The sequence below is a fragment of the Xiphophorus couchianus genome, chromosome 2 (assembly GCF_001444195.1).
Source record: "Xiphophorus couchianus chromosome 2, X_couchianus-1.0, whole genome shotgun sequence".
In the NCBI taxonomy this organism is placed as follows: Eukaryota; Metazoa; Chordata; class Actinopteri; order Cyprinodontiformes; family Poeciliidae; genus Xiphophorus; species Xiphophorus couchianus.
Genome location: NC_040229.1, coordinates 26,973,058 through 26,994,254, shown reverse-complemented (window position 1 = coordinate 26,994,254; position 21,197 = coordinate 26,973,058). Strand labels below are relative to the sequence as shown.

Here is a 21,197-nt window from a genome sequence, read left to right as displayed (position 1 = left end):
AACTTTTAATGTGAATTTATGTACATAAAGAGGAAACATCCAAAAACATTTCAGAACGTTTAGTATTCTGATGGAAACTTTTTGAAAATAAGTTGGGTTTTTTTTACATATTGAAGTGTCACTATGATCTGACAATATAACATGCCATCTGTGGAAATATACCACTCTGTCAGAAACAACCAATCAGAGCCAGGGGGAGGGTCTTAGCACTGACAATTGTGTTCGTGTACGTGCTGCACAACCCTGCCTCCACCCTGCTGCTCCAGCTGTTCTAGTGGTGGAGAAAGTGGCTAATCCAGGAAAACCGTTTTTTCCTCTGTCATCAGTGGCTATGCTAACTAGCATTAGCATTCATTAGAATTGGAATTAGCTGACCAAGCTCAGTATTTTATATTAACCATCAGGACGTTGTGACAATTTAAATATGTAAAAAACATATATATATATATATATATATATATATATATATATGTTTTTTTTTCCCATAAAAGTTATCTACTGCTGCTTAATAGTTGTAAAGTTGGAAAGAGCTCCCTCTAGTGGTGAATGACCACACATCTACAAGAACTGCAAACACAAACGGCACAGAGGTGTGTGTTCAGACAGACTCTGATGCTCGGCCGTCTCAGAGTGTGACCGTGTCGTTGTTCCTGGTGTGTAGGGACTGAGTGGCTGGAGAGCTGGTGAGACGGCCCGGTCCAGGTACACACACCCTGACCTTCCTCTGTGTTGGGATCATGCTCGGTTTGTGGTGTGTTTTTTGTTTTGTTTTTTTGGGACAGAGCACAGATGGCTGACATAAAGATGTCAGACTGCTGAAGATGGCGTCTTTATGAGCCCAACATTCACCATCTGTGCACGTCCCCGGGTTTCTGTCTGCTGGGTGTTTGTTTCGTCAAAGAGCCTCAGGGGAGGATTTCACCAAGACTTTCTCAGCTTGTTTAACATGTAAGAGTCGTGTTCAGTTTGTTTACAGGTTAGTCAAAAGGAGCTAAAAACACAACAATAAAGAATTTATTTTATAGACCCTAACGTCACATTTATTTCTAATCCTTCCTGAAAGCTGAGGTTTATCAGTGAGGATATGGTTAGAAGAGGTAGTGATATCAAGGGGTTGCACCGATTGCAGATTTTGGCCAGACCAATTTTTTTTCCTGAAAGAAATTAGTTGGTGACTATTGTTAACTGCACATGTGCAGACGTGACCTGGTGGGCGGGTCTGTCAGTCAGCCCTCTGTCACTGCAGAGAAAAAGGAGACTGGCTGATTTTTCAGACGCTTGCCAACGTAGATGAGATCAGTGGATGAGATCGGCTCCAGATTGGAAGTATCTTTCAATCGTCTATCTCCTGCAATGATGGAAATCAGAGGCGATTTGTGGACCGATTTATTGGTGTGCCCCCAGTGGCCTATAGAGGCTCAAGTTCCCAATTATAATCCAGAATCGATTCTAAATTACCGTATTTTCTGGACTAGAAGTCACCGTTTCATTAATAGTTTTGCTGGTCTTGTGACCTACAGTTAGGTTCAACTTGTATACATATTTTCCTCTTCATGACATTTTTTGACTGATGCAACTTATCCTCCAGAGGGACTGATAATCCAGAAAATATAGTAGTCTTACAATTTAACCAGTGTCCCATTTTTGTTTAGCCTCAGGCTTCATAGAAAGTCTTTGTGAAAAGTTTTCCTCCCTGCTGCTTTAACTGGAGAGGCTGAACTTCTTAAGAGACTCCTTTGTTGTGGTCCTTTGGATTCAGCTGGTGTTTTGGTGCAGGCTGTGTGTCAGGGTGTTACTATTATGAGAATTTTCCACGTATAGGTAATGAGACTATGGCATTAAAATTAGAATCTTACATCAGATCAATAAAAAAAACTATTTTTAATAATATATTGTAGCCTTAATCAAAACCTGTTTTTAAGATGTTATTTTCAAAAGGTACTTTTAATCTGACCAACAAACTTCATAAAAGTTTTCTTCCAAGTTTCTAATGCGAAATGTCTTCATACATTTGAAAATATCAAAACTAACTTACTAATAACTTTTCAGCAAGATGTGAGTAATTCCTTAATATTGATGGAAAAACTTTAATTGGCAGATTATTTAACTTATAACGTGGGGGGAAATGTCTTGTTATAAGTTAAATAATTTTCCAGTGGTACTAATACTTTTTCCATCAGGAATTATTTACTTAAAACTCCTTAAAGCTCCTATATATTGTTGAAAAGTTACAAATCTGGAACAAACTTCCAGAAAACTGCAAAACTGTTGGAACACTGTGTTCCTTTAAACGAAGACTAAGAACCCTTGAACATTGATTGATCTATTTGCTCGATGATTTTGATGATGGCATTTGACAAAAGGTTTCCTGTTTATCGCTTGTGTCACAGTTGCTTTTTGCATGATTGTTGCTGAATTGTGCTAAATAAATGAACTTGACTTTGTTTTTGTTTCCTCAGCCAAAGCTGCTGCTCAGCACTGACCCACAGGACTGGCAGAGGGGACTCTCTGTCCAACAGCAGGAAGCGGCGCGTAGAAGGAGCTCGACATTTTTCATCAAATTAACTTATTCAGTCATTAAAACAAATTGTTTTTTGGGTTTTTTAATATAATTTTAATATTACATTTTTGAAGCTGTTTTCTTTGAATCACAGATTTTTACGTTTTCATTGCTTCTGCACTTACCTTGCACATTTTATGGTGAATCAGAAATGACCGAACTTTTTTGTGCGTTCGTTTGTTCTGGATTTTCAAGATAAAAGTCAGAACCGACGCGCTCGGATTGCAGTGGGAATGTTTAGGTGACCAGTTTGTTTGCCAGGTGGATTGAGATGCTTTTCTTTATTTTTTAGGGTTTTTTTTTCATCAATCCTGTCATAAAACTGTCAGAATGTCAAATAATTTAAACACAAAAATGTCAGGCTACTTAAAATAAATATTTAGATAAATCGTTGTTTTGTCATGTGCTTTTATTTTTAAGAGTGTTTTCAGATTACCTCTCTTCAAAAGAGTAGACTTTTATCTTTTGCTTGTGAGTTTCTACACAGTCTGGAAATTAACTATTTTTCACTTCTACAAAATACAGTATGGGAACATATCTTTGTTTCCATACTTTCTCATATTTTATTATTCATTCATATTTCATAACTCTGGATTTATCTATCCAGTGTTTTTGCAGGTTCCATATTTAAACTCTGAGTATAGATCACAGGTGTTAAACTCCAGGCCTCGAGGGCCGCTGTGCTACACTTTTTAGATGTGCCACAGGTACAAAACACTGGAATGAAATGGCTTAGTTACCACCTCCTTGTGTAGATCAGTTCTCCAGAATCTTGCTCCAGAATCACCTGAATAGAATCTAATTATTATATTCAGGTGGTGCAGCAGAGGCACATCTAAAAGTTGCCCTTGAGGACTGGAGTTTGACACCCCTGCCCTAGAGGTATTGCTGAATTAAGATTGCAACCTTAAAGCGCATCAAACCCAATGTTTTAATAGATCACATATAAAATCAAAATTAGATTCTCAAATAAATATCGCAAAACTCGCAAATGTTGTGAGTTTGTGAATACAAACTCACGTATGAGTGAGCTGTAACAGCTTCCTCTTACAGCAGCTGTTTTAAAATGATCAAACGCCTCCAAATAACAGAAAACTACAAGTCATATCTACACAAATCACATTTAATGGCAAATAATCTTGTTTCATCCAGTACATTTCAAGGCAGACAACAGGACAGTTAAAATGTTCCAAGTGAAATAAAAACAGGTTCATTTGCCAGTCATAGCATAATCTTACACTACAACATCAAACAAACATTTCTGAAGCCTTAAGACTAGATTCTTTCAGCACATGCACACCAGGATGCATCCCATCAGACAGTACAAATGAGAATTGAGTGATGTCCTAAAGTGAAACGAAAAGCATCAAACTGTCCCGATGTGAGAATAAAAAAGCTAGCTCCTCTCCCCTCCTACAATGATTTAACGAAGGCCATTTTGTAGTTTTGTTTCCCTTCGTTGGGCTGGTCGTCTGAGCCGGGCTCCTCCTGTTCTGGTGATTTCTCCTCTGGGCTGGAATCTTCCTCCTGAGCTTCTGTGTGTTGGTTTTCACTGATCGACTCCTCTGGTTTAGCAGCTTCTGTCTGAGAGTCTGCAGGCGGGGAGATGACCGGCTCTGGCTGTGGCTGACCAGAGGAAAAACAAAGAAAGCTCTTTCAGGGTTCCCACTGATATTTAGAAAGAAAGTCCATGACCTTCAATAATTTTCCATGACCCACAGAGAACAGGTTCATAAAGAAAAGTGCATGCCTGAAAGACCTAACCCCACCAAGTTGAACTACAGCGACCATGTAAACGTGCAGGCAGATGGGGAGGAAACAAAAATGACAAATGTGAAAATGAAGACCACACAGACGGGTATGAATTGAAAAATGTTAATATATTGACTGAGGAATCATATGATAATAATGTCAATACAAACACTAATGAAATTAGCACTAATGAAAACACAAGAGTGTACATGTATGTAGAACTAACTGCTTCTACAAATGAGAGCAGGTGTAGCACATAGGCCACATTGGTGTAATAGTCAATATAAATTAATATTGTTTCATGTTTTTTCTTTTATTTACTCGTTGTGGGGTTAGATCAGAAAGATTTGATAATTTTGGTCATAAAAATAGGGAGTACATTACATTAATCATCACCAGTCACAGTTTGACATAGTAGGGGTCAGTATCGCTCCAACAACGACAAAGATGACCGTTGCTAGGAGATAAACGTTGCTGACACGGAGGTATATAACCGCTGTGTAGCAACACTTCTGAGTTATTTTGTGTTGCAGGCAAGCTGTTGATGTTAATAATACACTTTTATGTTATTGGGTCCTGTTATGTATCAATTACCACAATGAATTCCGTATTAGTAATGTTTCCGTTGTAAATGATGTTTACTTCGTGAACTGCCGCCGCCTTTACCGTGTTCAGAGCATAACAGTGATAACCACTGTTAAGATGGATGTGTATAACCGCCGTGTAGCGACACTTCTAATTGAGTTATTTTGGGTTACAGCGTTAAAGACACTGCCGTTGCACACAAAATAACTCCTCTGCAAATCTGTTCCAACCTGCTGATGACACTCTGACGCTTAAAGCTCAAAGGCCTTTTCCGTCTGAGAGCATCTATTTTTATTTTTAAAGGTTATCAACATGCAGCCTAATAGTTGCAGCGTAACACAGGCCGCAACACCACTAATCTTCAATTGGAGGCTTCTTCGATGATTAAGTAAATATATATTTTTAATAAAATAGAATAATAGCTACTGCAGCGCGAGCAGAGCATTACAAAAACAAAGAACAGTGAGACTCTGTCCATGGTACAGAGCCGTTCAGAAGAATCGGCTCGTTTGTAAATGTCACATCGCTATATTGCAGACTTTGGTCTCATCACAATGAGACTGAAACGGCAGCAAAATTAGCCACTTTTTGTTGTCGTTTAAAGTGTAATGTCAGTGTGAGCGATGGCTATGCAACACTTGATCATACTCGACTATTTATCAACGTGTATATTACATCTTCCTGGACAATGGTAGCCATGGCGAGCCCCCACCTCGCTGAAACCCAGACCGCAGTGCCTCCGGTCCCGGCCCGACAGTTTTCCGTCCATGCTCTGCTGGTACTGCATCTCCAGCTCGTCGTTCATCCGCTTATCTTCCTGCCCTAAGGAGGAGACGCACACTGGATCGCTACAGATCGGACCCAAGCAGGGATCAATCAAACAGGAAGTCGTTGCACTTTGCCAAAGCAACAAAGAAGCTCACCGCTACGGAAGTGGGACGTGGACCTGTGGTCACCGATGACGAGGCGACCGGTGTGTTCTTTCTGGAAGCAAAAAAAAAACAACCAATCATTTTATCTGTCTGCTTTCACTTTATCTGACTGACAGCAGCTGGAGCGTACGGACCTTAGAGGCACCCATTAACCGCAAGAACTTTTGCTTCCTTTCGTTGCTTCCCAGATCTGCAGACGCCCACTGGGTGGACCCATCCTGCCAAGAGAAGATGATTCACGTTCATTTTCAGCTTCAAAAGGTCATCTAAGGTTCATTCAGGAATCAGGGAGTTTTGTGTGTCTTTGTCAAAATAATTTTTTTTTTTTTTTTAAATTGCTATTTATGTTGTCAACTTTGATCATAAGTACTCTTTAGCCACAGCTCGTCATTTGAGAGCCAATGACTGAAATGTTCAGTCATGACCTGGTTTGTATGTGGTGTGAAGTTAAAGTCAAACTTTAATAATAATTTGGGGTTTTTTCATAAGAGAAAAACTTACATTTTCACCATGTCGTTTATTCATTTCTAAATGTCAGTTTCACACATTAGATCTTTGGTTCTTTTGTGACATCCTGGATGAGTCAAGGCGCTCAGCAGAGTTATTTTGGCAGAGCGGCCACTCCTGGGAACGTTCACCTCTGTTTTGTTCTCTCAGTCTCTCAAAGTGCTTCTTACTTTCCAGACTGATGGTCGTCAAGGACTTTGTTTCACATCTTCTGTTAAAATTTCACGAAGCGGGGCTTCATGCGTTTCCTTTTGAGCTCTGACAGCCAACTTCATGCTGCCAGACAGGTTCTGTCTGAATTCCTGATCCTGATCGGGCAACAATCTGGCCTGAGAAAGCCAACTCCTTAAATGAATGCAATCATATTTAGTTCCGTATATTATAAATGTTATTATGAAACACTTTAAAAAGCTAAAACAAAACGCTTAAGAAATTAAGAGAGTCCAAATGCTTTTCCACAGTAGAGTATTTAGCTATATCTAATACAACAGTTATGTTTAAATACTGCACCATAGAGCTGATATAAAGGGTGAAGATGGTGAGAAAACGTGAAAAGATTAAACTGATTAGTGAATTCCGCCATAACATCTGGATCTGATCTGAATTACATCGTATTTATTTTAAATACATACTAAAGAGGTTTGTCGTGAGGTCACATTTGAATAAAATATATATATATATATATATATATATGGAAATTGGTTAAACATATAAAATATTGTAGGGAGGGGAGCTTTAGTTTTAATGAGCAGCAACACTTTGACCGTCCAGACACCAGATCTCATCTACCGACAAAACTTTTATCAACCGGTCAGTAAATGGACCTCAACTCCTGCACTAAAGACGCTTCAGCTACTTTTTATCTTGCAGTGTGATGTTCAAAGTCTGCCAAAAGGTTTAAAAACATACAGAAGATTCCAGTGAACTTTATTTTGGGACCGCGGCGTGTTCACGTTTTCACTGTAAAGCTGATGTTTGCTGCTAGCTTGCTAACGCGATGCTAGCCATTCAACGTGATTTTGTTTCCCGTTTTGTAAGTTATAACTGCAGCTTTTTGTGTTTTACTCACTTCCGAGGGAGATGCGGCTCGTTTTGTCCCGTGTTTGTCCTCTGGAGAAGTCATTATTCACTGGAATGCGAGTTCAATTGGAAATGGGGATTTTATTCCGCACAAGCAGGAGCTAGCTGAATTTGTCAACAATTCGTACTCACCCTGACGACACTTCCTGCACCGTCTTCTTCTACGCTTTTAAAATAGGTTGCGTTGCGACTAGAAAAAAAAACAAACAGAGCGGAAATGAACCGTGGACATGCGGCGCGTGCTCTGATCATCTGTGAAACAAATGATATAAAGTTGTAATAATTGCAATTCAATCCTTACACATACTGGTTTACTCTTTATCTTGCTGAGTATTTTACAATTATACTTTTGTATATTTTGTTTGCTTAGTTAACTGTTAACAGTTTGTGAAGTCGAATTATTCCTGTTTTCTATTTATGAAAATAAATAGAAAACAGTAATTTGTGTTCCTGGGACAGAGCAACCAGGCGGTTTTGATAGCTTGGCAAGCCAGTGAAATGCCACCGGGATAAATACCGGTAGTACATTTAGGATTTAATTAGGAAGTTTGCTTTGTAAAAGTTTAAAGAATCATCTTGATAGTTTGATTGTTGTGTTACCGTGACTACAATATGGTGTACTTTGTGTTTGAGTTGGGTTTGTTCACAAATACATCACAGCAAACAAACAATAATCAGTGACTGATTTTAAACTGGGCCAATAAACCTGGTCTCCCTCTCACAGATTCACCTTATCAATATTTAAACATGTTAGTGATGCTGAGGTTCTTAGTAGGACGGGTTCCGGAGGGAGGGGGGTTCTGTCTAAGGCCCCATATTACCTTGGGCCGGCCCTGGAGGAACAGCCACTGTGATGCCCATCTCTGGAATCTACCTGGAATTTACCTGGAATCTACCTGGAATCTACCTGGAATCTACCTGGAATCCCCCGGTGGCCCCTGTCAGTCCCCCGATGCTTTGGGGACATTTTGATTCATTTAATTGTGGCATGTTTGGCTTTTTGCTGCGGTTCTAATTATTGCTACAATATTTTCTCTGATGTTTATTTTGTGACTCTAAATGGGCCGAATCTTCCTTTAACACTTGAGGTTCTGCAATAACTTCTATTTACAGCCCAGAACCTCCAGCCCAGATCCCGTCAGCAGAGACTTTAACCTGCCTGGTGGAAACATTAAGGAGAAGCAGAGCGAACAGAGAGCAGGTGGTACCAGGTGGTACTGGGTGGTACTGGAGCTTTGATCTGCGTCGCTTTGACAGTCGCAGTACCGTGTCTTATATCAGGACGTCTGATATAAAGACAGATATTCTTTCTGTCGGTGGGACCGACTCAGACTGCCTGTAGCGAACCGGACTTTTAGCAGAATGATAAAGTTAAAGTCAGAAGTTTTCTCTGCAGCTGAAGCATTTCTGTGTTTAGTTGCGAGGCGGGTTTTGTCCCGCTTTGCAAGGATGATTATGAAAATATAAATAGAAACAGTTTTTCTAACGTCAACATCAGACCTACATTTTTATTCACAAACCAGAGCATGAAAAATTATTCTTGCCCATAATTTGATAGTTAGAGGACACAGATCCTCCTCCTCACCATGGACCCGGAGTCTGAACAACATGGAGGCTCTGAGAGTCATTATTAGACTGAGTTTATTTTGCTAAATGATTATATTTAGCTAAATGTTATTGCTGAGGGGCACAAGCAGGCCTACAAATAAAAAATTGAAAAAATATTCTTTAAAAAAACAACTCTAAAAGGCCACTAGGTGGCATCAAGGATAAAAGCGGCAAGGGCTCAAGCCCCCTTTTACCCCCCCATCTGAACGTGCCTGTTGCTTGTCTTCTACTTTTAAGAAAGACTTTATGCGCTAATTTCAAATAACTTTTGTGTTAATTTTTTAAATATTGGAGAATAAACCAGATGAGTAAAATTATATTTAATGTAGTTCAGTAAGTACATACAAAAATACGTATTTTTTTATACTTTGATTGAATCCTGGCAGGTTTGTCTTATGAATGATTGATTTTTTTTAAAGAAAAAAAACAGAACCGGGTGTGGCCTGTTGGCAAAAAAAAACGTTTTGCCATGTTTAATAATCATGGTCACACCATCGAATGTGACGCTCCTTGTCATAATTACAGTGAACATTTCAAAGAAGAAGATCTTCTCTGAGCAGGTTCAGACCTGCTCAGAGAAGAAGTCACAAACCAAATCTCTGGTCCACTCACCTGAAGAGAACTGCCAAGCCTCTCGCCTGCACTAACCGGCAGGTTAGTGATAACTGCTAAAGAAGTCAAGAAATGAGAGCCGTAGCTTTCTGGCTGGATTGTTGTATCAACCTTCCAGACCCTTCAGGTCTTCTGGTTCTGCTCTGCATTCCCAGAACCAGAACCAAACGAGGTACATACATACATTCAGCTTCTAAGCACCACAAATCTGGAACAAACGTCCAGAAAACTGTAAAACAGTTGAAACACCGAGTGCCTTTAAATCTCGACTAAAACCCAACTGCTTAGCGTTGGATTTGAAACCTAATCAATTACGAATTTAACGATGGCATTGACTTAATGTCATGTTTTGATTATTGATTCTATGTTGCATGACTTTGTGTTTTTGTGTTTGTTATGATGTAAAGCTCTTTGAAATGCCTTGCTGCTGAAATGTGCTATAAAATTTGACTGATTGATTGATTGATTGCCATGGGACTTGCAGACACACACCCTGCATGCATCTCCACAATACAGTAAACCAGTCAGCTGGTTTACTGCAAGCAAGACAGACGGGATTTACACAAAGGCACTTGAACTGTGAGGAAAAGGACTGTCAGTAAGCGCACTAAATAGACTATTAAATGCACACTTTGGACATTTTTAGTTTTGGGAGGAAAACATAAATGTATCGTTGAATCAGATTTTTCATCTGAATAATGTGTTACACCTATATCACCTGCTGTACCTGTGCAACTTGTCAAATAGAAAAAGAACGGAGTGAAATCTGAAGTCTGGTCCTGCTCCTTCGAGTGTAGACAACGCACAGCCACTGAAACACTCGACAGAATATTTGTATTTTCTTTTACAAGTCAAGCTGGAGACCCATTTTCAGTACATACATAAAATCTCTATGACTTCTATGATTTGGTAGGTCTACGATAAGAGGTTTTAGGAATGTACAGAAAATGAAGTTTTAATGGTTCGTACAAATAAACTGAGCCGTACTTCTCACAGAAACAACAGAGCACACAGCTACAGGACTACATAGGATAAAAGGCTTTCCAGTTGTCTTACTTCATTGTTTATTAATATTTCCATTGATTTAGAGGTGCATGATGACAAAAAAAGAAACCACATTTATCCTCACTCAGAACTGTTTTGTTTCTGTTGATATATCGGTTCGTTTTCAGGGGATGTTATTAGACTTTTTCCTTTAGTAAGAGTACTTTTCATTTACTTTAAAAGTATTTGCCATGACCCTAGACTGGTCAGGTCTCCACACGTTATAGAGCTCCTGCAGCATCTTGGCGTCCTCCTCTGCATTATGAGCATCGTAGGACTTTCCCAGAAAGTTCCTGACCAAAGACACCTGTGAATAGCCACTAATGCCCGGGAAGAGTCTCTTGCTAAGCAAGAAGGTGTCCAGGAAGCCCGACACCACCTGCTGGAACTGAAGGAACAGGTCATATTTCTTCATCACTCTGGTGAGCACAGGCGCATCGAAACGCATCACACTGTGGGCCGCCAGCACTACGGGGCGTCGGAAGGAGCGCAGGAAGTCGATGAAGGAGGTCAGAAGGTCATGGATTGGGACGGTTTCCACGGGAGAATCGCGGCGAAACAGGCGACCCGACTGCACTCTGAAGCCTGTGACCTCTGTAGCGCTCTCGGTCAGGTTTTGCTGAGGGACAGTGTATTTATTGAAGACCCTCTCCTCACAGACAGCGGCCAGTTGGATGATGTCACACCGTGAAGTATCTGAACAAAGACAAAAATAAACGCAGGTTAAAAATCCTCTGATGACGACAGCAAAAATGTTTCATTTCATTTAAATGACATACAAATATGGGACAGAAACAAGTGATATTTTTTTAAATAGACCAGACATTTACAGATCAATAGATTTACTGGAGAGAAATTATATAGAACAAAACTGGTTCTTAATCCAATCCTGACGGGTCAAACTAAAGTGTCATGGAGTCACTGACCGGCCTCAAGACATTAACACCGACATGAAAAATAATATTGACGAAATAAATATGTAAAATAAAATCTAAATAAAACATAATAAAGTGATAAGTCTCTTAATACTGTTATGGTCTGTAAAACAGATTTCTTCTTACTATGTGATCTCAACAAACCCATGGCACTTCAACAGTATTATCTCATCTTTTACCTGAAAACAGGGTCTGTTTGTTCTTGCCATACAAACTGCATTAATTATTGCTCGAAAGGCCTTGCCATAGAGGCTTTTCCCTCTGTATTTACTTTAGTTTCTTATTATTCTAGCATGTTGTTCTTCGTGTATTTCCATTTAGTGTCCTTTGATTAGTATTATTTATTGTTATATTGTTACTTTGTTCCTGTTATTATCTTGCTCCTGTTTTTGCTGACATCACCATCTTCACTCATCATGCCGTTCACCCGAATAAGGAAACATATACATATATTTGAATAAGTTGGTTTGAGAATTATTTGTGAAGGTTTGTCTGGTCGCCATCTGACTCCCAGGTTCACCAGACTCAAAGAACAAGTGTTTATTCTTTCTCTAATGTGTTTTTTGTTGTTTTTTTTGTTTTTTTTACTCCACACCTTTATGTGCCAAACTGAGAGGATAAGTAGCATCTTTCTTGCTTCGTGATGTTGAGGTTACTCTTTTGTAGAGACACGTTGCCGCTCCACCCTGCTCTGACTAATAAATCAAACTTAATTTCCCCGTTCCTCTCTCTGGTGGAGATCGAGGTCTGAGTGGGAGGGAAACAGAACAGAAACCTAGCTGTTCCCTGATCCGCACCTCGGTTTCTTCCCACCTGAGCTAAGAGGAAACCTTTTTATACTTTGTCTTCAAATAAACAAATATGAAGGGATGAAGTTGGTTAGCAAGGAAATGTTTTAAAGTGACATCTTGAAACCTGCTAAAATGATCTGAAATATGGAATATTTTGGAATAGTTGGGACAGAGATCCTCTCCTCAGAATTCAGTCAACAACAAAAATACTAAAAGCATATTTATGCTCAACATTTTACAAAAGATTTTAAAAAACAGCATATAAAAACATTTGTATCCATAAATGGCATTTTGGTCTGTTTTTATTTTAATTTATACCTATTAGCATTTGTGCCAGCTGTTTGGTTTAATAAGCAAAAATCCAGTGCACAGTTTGAGTTCAATTGCTTATTATTATTATTTAAAACGACTCTAGTTCCTTTCATTCAACTTCTAGTACTAATCTATTCCACTTGCAGTTCAGAAGCTGAATTAGATAGGATTAGAAACATAACGATAACAACAGTTTATTTAACAAAAGCAGAAATTGTCTTCTGTTTAAAATAAGCACGTCATCGTATTATACATTTTTCTTGAAAAAGTAGTTTTGATATTGGTTGGGTTTTTTTTTTATTCAAACCAAACAAAAAGCAAACAAAAACATAATTTAATAATAATAAGGTAAAACAATTATCACATATATGAATTAGTACTGACAAACAGTGATTTACGTGTTGCGTATAAACTGGGTGTGTGGGTAAGATTACCTAATCCAGTGGCCTCCAGGTCAAAGAAAACGATGATTTTGTCAGCCATCTAGAATAAAATCAATTAAACCGTCATTTAAAGAAACACAGGTTGAAAAAAATTTAATCAGCGAACTTTACCAGATGGACTTCCAGCAACTAGAACATGAGTGAATAAATCTCACCTTATGTCTGGTTCTTCCTCAGCTGAGCAGTGGGCGTTGTGACGCCGGTAGGAGCGAGGAGCCTCGTTTATAGCAGCTCATTTGGAAACAAATCCGAGCTCCACTTTCATTTTAGTTGAAGAGAAACACATCAAGTCTGTATCGTTTCTTCTTCGTCATGCAAAAGTCCGTCAGTCAGCCACCGATTCTGACTCGGTTCCGCCGGTCTGCTTACCTGTCACAACAGGCCGTAGATGCGGAACAACAAACACATTTGACTTTGTGTGAAACGGGAAGTTTCGATGCTCTTCGCTTACTTTCATTTCGGCCGCCGCCGGGCGCGAGACCGGAAAGCGAGTCCTTGTATGGAGCGCACGCGACGCAGATTCGGTAGATTTAACAAACTATAATAATGAAAAAATATTAAACTATAAATAAATTGTATGTTTCTATATTGGAGGTCTTGTTTTTTTTTGGGTTAATTTTATTGTAATTATTAACCTGTTAGCTACTTTATATTGCTAACAAGTTCTAGTTGAATTTAAGAGTTCAGCTGAAGGTTTTTGGTTTAATCTGTTATTTCCACCTCTCGTCCGGCAGGGGGCGCCAAAGCTCACATGTTTAAATGGGTTGTATTGTGAACAGCTCATCTTAGCTGCGTCAGAGAAAAATTTACTTTGACATGCTTGATGGTGTTAGAAGAGATCTAATTGCTTTTTTGTTGTTGTTGTTGTTGTTTAAGAAATACTTTATGCGTTAATTACAAACAACTTATTTATTCATTTATTTTTCTAAATGCTAAATAAATCAAATGAGTAAAATGACTTAATTTAGTATGAACATTCAAATGTATGCATTTACTATACTATGTTTTATTGGACCCTGACAGGTTTGTCCTTTAGATTTTACTTCTAAAATCTGAGGTAAAAGAAAAATATTACACACAGCTACACTGTGTGAAGACTAACTATAACCTCAGTATGGCAATTTAATGTGGTCTGAAATACAACAATAACCTGGAGGATGTGCTGGAGGGGTTAACAGTTTTAAAGATGTTGCCTACTGGTTAATCTACACGCTCAAATTAATACATCTCAGTCTGATAAGGACGCCATAAATAACTCAAAGTGTATATGATTAGATGCGGCTGCAGGTATTAGTCAGAGGTCAATGAATAAGTGACGGTCAAGCTGGAAGACGCTGACGTTTGAATCAACGCTAAGTAATGGAGGAGTTTTTAACTGCAGTGTCTGCGCTAACAATAGACTGCATTAGCAGCAAACTAATGCAACCGGCTGTGCCAAGAAATCACACCACTCACTTATGGTTGGCTGCATTTGTTTTGCCTTTTTTTTTAATAAGCAGATGAAATTTTCCCCCATAAGGTTGTTTTTTCCTTACAGCAATAAAGATGTTTAAATCATTTAAAAAAAAGAAAACACAAATTGCACCTTATTTATACTTAACTATGTCCACTTTTTTTTTTTGCAACACTTCTTTTTTTCACCGTTTTCCCTGCGCAAAAAAAACAAAAAACAAAACAAACAAAAAGACAGAACCGGGTGTGGCCTGTTGGGGGCGGGGGTAGAAAAACGTTGCCATGATTAATAATTGGTAATGAAAGGATAATATATCCTATTTATAACAGACTCTTTTCCAACTAATGTACATCGCAATGCCATGATCATAAATAGTACATACACTGTGTATAAAAGAGGAACAAAACAACGACTGAAAGCGAGGCATGCCTTCCAGCGACAGTTACATTCACTTTTACCTTTTTTAAATCTTTTTTTTTGTTTGTTTTAGTTTTTTTTTTTTTTTTCCAGAATGTCATATGGAAACACACCACAAATATTACTGTGCAGATAACTGACCGAGGAGCTGTTTTGTTCTTTCAGCTCACTTCCAGAAGCAGATTCACTTTTTCTTTTAATCCTTACAGGTTTACAGTTCATGTATTTTATAACATTTTTTTTTTTTTTTTTTAAAGAAACAATTACAGTGCCTTGCTAAAGTGCTCGCACCCCTTCAACGTTTTCAGATTTTGCCTGCAACACGAGCACGAACCCGGATGGATTTTATTTTCGGTTCCACAAATCAAACACAAAATGAGACATAAAATCTCGTTCAAACAATCTTCGCTCGGACAAAACGCACTGCAGTCTGGTGGCCGTACGGCGACAGAAAAAGCTCGAGGGGCGCGAAGGCTTTCGCGACGTACCGCTGAGGCCGGTCAGCTGATCAACACTGAGGGAGTGAGCGAGATGACGTCATGGTACGGACAGAGGAGGTGAGGAAGAGTACGCACGCACGTGGCTAACCGGGTGGGATTAGTCGCTACTTGTTTTGGTTAGCAGGCAGATTAAATGCTACGTTTCACAGCGAGAACCCGGAGAGAAGAGTTAGAGAAGAGCTACGGTTATGACGGGAAAGAGCGGAGCAGTTTGAGTGGCTCAGAGGAGATAATGGACGGTTAAAGTGTGTCAATAAGCGCGAGGCCATAGACGCCCCTCATCCCCCGTCCTCAGTTAGTGTGATTGCGAGAGTAATCCTAGTGTATAAGATGAGGGGTAAGAGAGGCTACATATGCAGAGAAGTGAAGGAGATGTGTTGAACAGAAACAAAGAGAGAGAGAGAAAAAATGGCTTTCATCATAACAAACCAATAATAACAAAACATGACATCTTTGATATCAATAAACACCTATGATACAGCAATATCGTACAGTTAACAAGAAAAAAGACATATTCAAGTCCTGATGCAGTAACACTGATGTTTCCAAATTAAACCTGTGCTGAAAACAAAAAGGCAAGTACAAAAACACACACTTCCTGCCGGCCGGCCAATCGACGCTCTATATTGACATTCAGAACGTCGCCTCTTCCCAAACCGGCTCCGGGAAAAATGGCCGCAACGCGAGCGGAATCAGAACAGAAACAAAAAGTGGAACCTGAATTTCTGACACTTCACTTTACGAGAAAAAAATAAAAGGACACAGATCAGGAACAACCGGGAGCAGCACTGGACTCTCTCTCTCTATGTACATTTACGTCCTCTGTAACATAATAATAATAATAATAATAATAATAATAATAATAATAATACAGTTTTGACAGTCTGTTCTAAGGGATGTAAGGACAGAAGTGGAGGAAAAGCGTGCAGCCTCTTGGCTGTTGTGTCCTGTGTAAACGTGAAAAGCACACTTAGCTTGGCGCTGGTTCCACCAGTTCAGTCAGTATGGCTACATTTCTTCTCGGTGGCTTTACCCACCTGCCCACATGCTGAAAAATAAAGATGGGGCGTTGTAAGATTTGGCTTTGCAGGAATTTCTTTTAAAGTAACACCGCCACCCACAACAGTATCTTTTCTTCCCCCTCTCGTTGTTCCTTTAAGCGACCCCTGGTACACCTGCAGGGGCCATAAAGTACTGAGATGTCCTAACTTCACATTGGTCCGCACAGATAATCAAGTCCACTTCTCTTGACCGTTTGCCACAATGTCCCTCCGCATTGTCGCTCCCCCAATTCGCTCAGCTTCGACTGGGTCAGAGGGTGATGGGGATTGGGCAAAGAGGAGGGCGTCCGCACTAACCTGCAACCTTCCCATAATTCCCTTCAGAAACCAGCAGCAGCCAGTCTTCGTCACCTACTTCGTCATCACACCATAAACTCGTTATTGCTGTACAGAACCAGCTGCTGTGGGCCCGGGCCAAAATCCGACTCCCTCTGATGGCTTCCAGAGGAGTCGCGCGGCGAGCTGCGGCTCAGTCTGAGCCTGAGGCGAGTCTTTCCGGTCCTTTGGCCGTCCTCCGGTTCCGCCAGCGGGGCCCCCAGGCTGCAGGAGGTGAGCAGGGGCCCGGAGGAGGACGAACGGAAGCGGTAGTGGGGGGACGGGGAACCAGAGGCTATGGAGGAGAGGGAGGAAGAGGGCTGGTAGGAGGAGGAGGCGGTAGAGGTGGAGTCGACCGAGTCCTGAGAGTCCGGCTGACGACGCAGAGTCCGTCTGGTCTTCGCCTCGGACTTCCTCGATCGATATGTCCCGCGTTCTGATGAGGACAGAGCAGAGGAATTGATAAAAGACGCATAGACCTGGACCGAACAATGACATACGTCCATTGCTCATGTAATGACGTTTTAATGACATTTTATATTGAATGTGATGAACAGGAAGGAACTCAGAAAGGAACCTTGTGGGACACCAGTGATGAGTAAAATTGACATTTTGTTGAGAGGAGCCAGAGAGATGAGACCTAAACCAGTTGGTGACGCTAACAGAAGATGATCTGACCAGTAGAATATCAGTGATTGAATGTGACTCCAGTGTAAAAAGTGCTGTGAGCGGCCAAAATGATTGGAAAAACCTCTGTAGAGGTTCAGTCCATTTACCATTTACAGTTCTTTCCATAGACACGTGTTCTCCTCAGAGTTCAGCTCTGAGTCTCGATCTCCACTCATGTTTCTGTAGCCTAAATCAAAACGGTTTTGGTGCCCTATGAACTGAAAAGAAATTATTTTGCTAATGCAAATTACAGCACATCAATAGGTAGTACTTTACTTAAGTAGGTATGAACTGATGATAGTAGGTTTAATACGTCCCTTGGCCAATATGTGCTTAAGTATTATTTATATTCAGAGAATCCCAAAATATGAGCATACTTCACCTGCAATAGGCTCTTATAGAAAATACAAAGACATTAAAACACGCATTCATTGCAAAAAAATGTAATTCAAATATATGCCCCAAGAAATTGCGCCCTAAGTTATTGCCCCCTTACGCCTATTCTGAAGTCTGTATCAGTGTATAACACACAAACTCACGCACCAGAGGGGTCGGATGTGGCTCCTTCCATCTCCATGGTGATGTTTTCAGAGCTGTCCGCTGTGCCGATGGAGGCCTCCGATTCAGGCGTTTCATCGTCGGACGCGCGTGGTTCCAACACCAACATCTCGTACGTCAGCTCCTCCCTGGGAGCACAAAAACGCAGCAAAGAATTGGCTTCATGGTTCCTCGCTCTGGAGCCTTACTCAGACTTCATTTGGCATGTCGGCGTACTTCTCTTTCTGCAAACTCTCGATCTGCTCCGTGAGGATCCGCTCCTCCTGCTGCATGGCCTGCTGCTGCTGCTCATTGATCTCCGTTTCTCCTGCTGCCTCCTCTCCTCCTCCTCCTCCTGCTCCTCCCACTCCGTCTCCTTCTGCTTTAGGGCTCAGAGGGGGCGAGGGGATGTGGGAGCCGCTTTGCCGAACACGAACTTTGTTCTGTTAAAGTTTAAACGACACACACACACACACACACACAAACAAAAACCACAGTGGCGTAAAGGTTTAGCCTGACCAACGTCTTTCAACAAAGACGTTGGTCAGATGTGACCGTTTTGTCACCTCTCCTAAAGCAGAGGAGACGGTTTGAGTTGCTCTAAGCTCAGCTTACAGTTTTTGACCACATGGTGACAATATAGACACACTGACCACACTTAACACCATCACTGCTAAAATCTAGGAGCGCTGCTGCAGCACACACACAAGCACTTCATCATAAACACACACGCGTGTATGAATTACCTTAAACGTAGCTGTGCTAGGCTGCATGTTAGCACGTTGTGTGGCGGAAACAGAAAGCAGAGCGATCAGTGGAGCTAACCCAGTCAGACTGATGCTCCTTCTGAGCGAACGCAGCAAACACACACAGCTACATGGCAACGCAACAAGTTGGCTGATTCCTAAACCGCTGCCGTGTTCCCCACCTACAACATTTAGCAGCCGTAAGGCCTAGTTTCAGGAAATTAATGCTAATGCTAAAAAAAACAACTAATAGTCTGAGCTCAGTTTGACAGTCCTTCCAAAAACTAGGTTAGGTCCAAAAGTTACTTAACGGTTTCGATTTCAAATATTTACAGTATTTAGCTTGTAGCTACTAATGCTAGCTACTTGCACCCAACAATTAACCCCAACCCTGGTAAAGATGTGTAGTAGCAAAGTAATATCAGGTGTTACTGCGTTAGCATAGTCTCACACTTAAATTTAAATGCAAAAGGAGAGGATGGAGCAGAATGTGGGTGAGAATCTTCTGCTCACCAAGACTCTCACTTTCGACACTTCTTCCAAAGTGTCAAAATCGGCCCTCATTGATGTAAATGACCAAAATTGGCTCATCTTGTCCTCCCTTTCTTGACTCCAGGCCTGGCTCAAGCTAGTTTTGAACTATTTCGTACAGAGCTCTGTGTGAGGTGTTGAGTTGGTCAGACATTTGTTGCCATGTTTAATGCAGAAATTTGCTCAGACAGCACTGTTGACTAGCTGCAGCTAGTCCACTTCTGCTATTCATTTTTTTGTGTGTGTGTTCACAGGTGACATGAATACAATTGAGGTACGCTTATCAGACGTGATGAAGAATTTGAATTGCCTACAAAGATTGTCAAATGGCTACAAACTCCTGGATGAAAATTGCCAAGTTGTCCATGGAGGAGGCTGTCTGCGGAAAGATGTGACCGTTTTGCCACCTAAATACTCAGGGATCTGTAGAATGCTAAAGCTGGATGGGTGTCGCTCAAGTGGAATGCAACGTGTGTGAAAGGTGTTTGTGAAGACGAGCGTCCCGCAATCCCGTGACCACACATTGACTGTTTGTCTTTGGGTAAAGTATGGGAGATTGCATGTCATCTTTAATGGTGAAGAAAAATTCAATCTTTGACTTGACTTTGAGTACGTCTTGAGTAATTGTACCTGTGAAATTATTAGTGTGTAATTATTGGTAGCCATGGCAATTCCTTTGAATCAATTTACTGATGCATTTTGTTGGCTTTCTTTTAACTTCTATTCAGTAATCCACAAATGTCCGTTTGTATGACAAAACACAGAGAACTGTTTCTTTTGGCAACTGCTCTCTACACTCGACAACAATGTCAACCTTGCCACCATGCTAAGAGCCAAGCTATGCTAGATCTTTACCAGGAGTCATAGGCTTTTGATTAGATGCGTCTAAGATTGAGATATTTGGCAACAAAAACCTGGGTGGATCTAGTGTAAAAGATCTCATTAACCTGTGGATCTTGGACCTTTCAACATGTTTTCATTCAGGTCTTCTCAAGTCCACTGGTTTAATATGCCTACTCCAACTTTGAGTTTTCGGCTTTTATGTCAACAAACACGAGTTTGAATGACCATTGGGACGGCTTCATATTAGGTCAGTGTTAAGTAACATTGTTTAATGTCATTCATTCATATTATTTTAGACTATTATTTTAGGGCTGCAGCGTACCACCTGTCAACCTAAACACAAGGAGCAAAAATATCTAAACAGACAAAAAAAAAAAAAAAAAAAATCAGCCACTTAACAGAGAACAGCTGTCAATGGACATCAACAGACAGTATGGGAGCGAATAGACTGACAGGACAGGACTAGTGGTGGGCAGGCACATGATGTGGGCGGGGCATACATACCGGGGTGGTAGAGCGGGTAATGCTCATAAACCTAACAGCAATTAGTACAGGTTTCTGGAGGGGGAGGGATGGGGAGATGGAGGAAGGAAGGAGGACAGATCAGGGTTAGGGATCGCTGATGGTAGTCACATCAGAATGGCTTTGGTCAATTAAAGGGTAAGAAGAAAGGTAGACTTTAGGTTTATCTGAAATTAGAAGGTTTATATATATATATATATATATATATATATATATATATATATATATATATATATATATATATATATATATATCTAATGGCGTAATCATTCAGCTCAAAAATCTCCTGATCTGCAGGTCTCATTTTCCCCAATAATGTTTGAGAGATCAATAAAAACCCAACTCGTTGCTTTAGGAGCACATGAAATTAATTCAATTCATCAAACATTGAGAGGTCGTTTCTACTACTTTTTACCTTGTAGGTCCATTGGATAGAAGATTT

General features: G+C 40.4%; 4 protein-coding genes across 30 annotated transcripts in view; 1 reads left to right on the top strand and 3 right to left on the bottom strand.

Annotated features, from left to right (window-relative positions):
* The window catches only part of LOC114152889 (pleckstrin homology domain-containing family A member 7-like), a 141,140-nt gene extending 138,186 nt beyond the window's left edge, over nt 1-2,954 (top strand). For 7 of the 11 annotated variants that reach the window (XM_028031096.1, XM_028031089.1, XM_028031073.1 and 4 more), the window contains 2 exons: nt 662-702; nt 2,460-2,954. In XM_028031096.1, coding sequence (XP_027886897.1) covers nt 662-687 — 26 coding nt within the window. In that variant the 3' untranslated portion in view covers nt 688-702; nt 2,460-2,954. The remainder of the gene's footprint in view (nt 1-661; nt 703-2,459) is intronic. The other 4 variants (XM_028031045.1, XM_028031021.1, XM_028031081.1 and 1 more) reach the window with 2 other exon arrangements.
* Nucleotides 2,955-3,662: 708 nt separating this feature from the next.
* c2h11orf58 (chromosome 2 C11orf58 homolog) lies at nt 3,663-7,604 on the bottom strand. 2 transcript variants are annotated; one of them, XM_028004235.1, is made up of 6 exons: nt 7,549-7,604; nt 7,406-7,465; nt 5,964-6,047; nt 5,821-5,881; nt 5,610-5,719; nt 3,663-4,186 (listed from the first exon to the last, which is right to left on the bottom strand). In XM_028004235.1, the coding sequence occupies exons 2-6, from the start codon at nt 7,457-7,459 to the stop codon at nt 3,974-3,976; spliced, it is 522 nt and encodes a 173-aa protein (XP_027860036.1). In that variant the 5' UTR covers nt 7,460-7,465; nt 7,549-7,604; the 3' UTR covers nt 3,663-3,973. The 2 variants fall into 2 exon arrangements, with proteins under 2 accessions (XP_027860036.1, XP_027860033.1); XM_028004232.1 differs by having other exon boundaries at nt 7,406-7,549.
* Nucleotides 7,605-10,448: 2,844 nt separating this feature from the next.
* LOC114150388 (DNA polymerase III PolC-type-like) lies at nt 10,449-13,638 on the bottom strand. Its single transcript, XM_028026769.1, has 3 exons — nt 13,317-13,638; nt 13,153-13,201; nt 10,449-11,376 (listed from the first exon to the last, which is right to left on the bottom strand). Exons 2-3 carry the CDS (start codon nt 13,199-13,201, stop codon nt 10,832-10,834), a joined length of 594 nt encoding a protein of 197 aa, XP_027882570.1. The 5' UTR covers nt 13,317-13,638; the 3' UTR covers nt 10,449-10,831.
* A 981-nt stretch (nt 13,639-14,619) lies between these two features.
* The window catches only part of LOC114154305 (unconventional myosin-IXa-like), a 144,472-nt gene continuing 137,894 nt past the window's right edge, over nt 14,620-21,197 (bottom strand). For 11 of the 16 annotated variants that reach the window (XM_028033283.1, XM_028033326.1, XM_028033319.1 and 8 more), the window contains 5 exons: nt 20,738-20,791; nt 18,860-18,880; nt 18,351-18,556; nt 18,120-18,262; nt 14,620-17,343 (listed from right to left, as the gene is read on the bottom strand). In XM_028033283.1, the coding sequence (XP_027889084.1) occupies nt 16,955-17,343; nt 18,120-18,262; nt 18,351-18,556; nt 18,860-18,880; nt 20,738-20,791 (813 nt within the window). In that variant the 3' untranslated portion in view covers nt 14,620-16,954. The remainder of the gene's footprint in view (nt 17,344-18,119; nt 18,263-18,350; nt 18,557-18,859; nt 18,881-20,737; nt 20,792-21,197) is intronic. The other 5 variants (XM_028033368.1, XM_028033378.1, XM_028033405.1 and 2 more) reach the window with 2 other exon arrangements.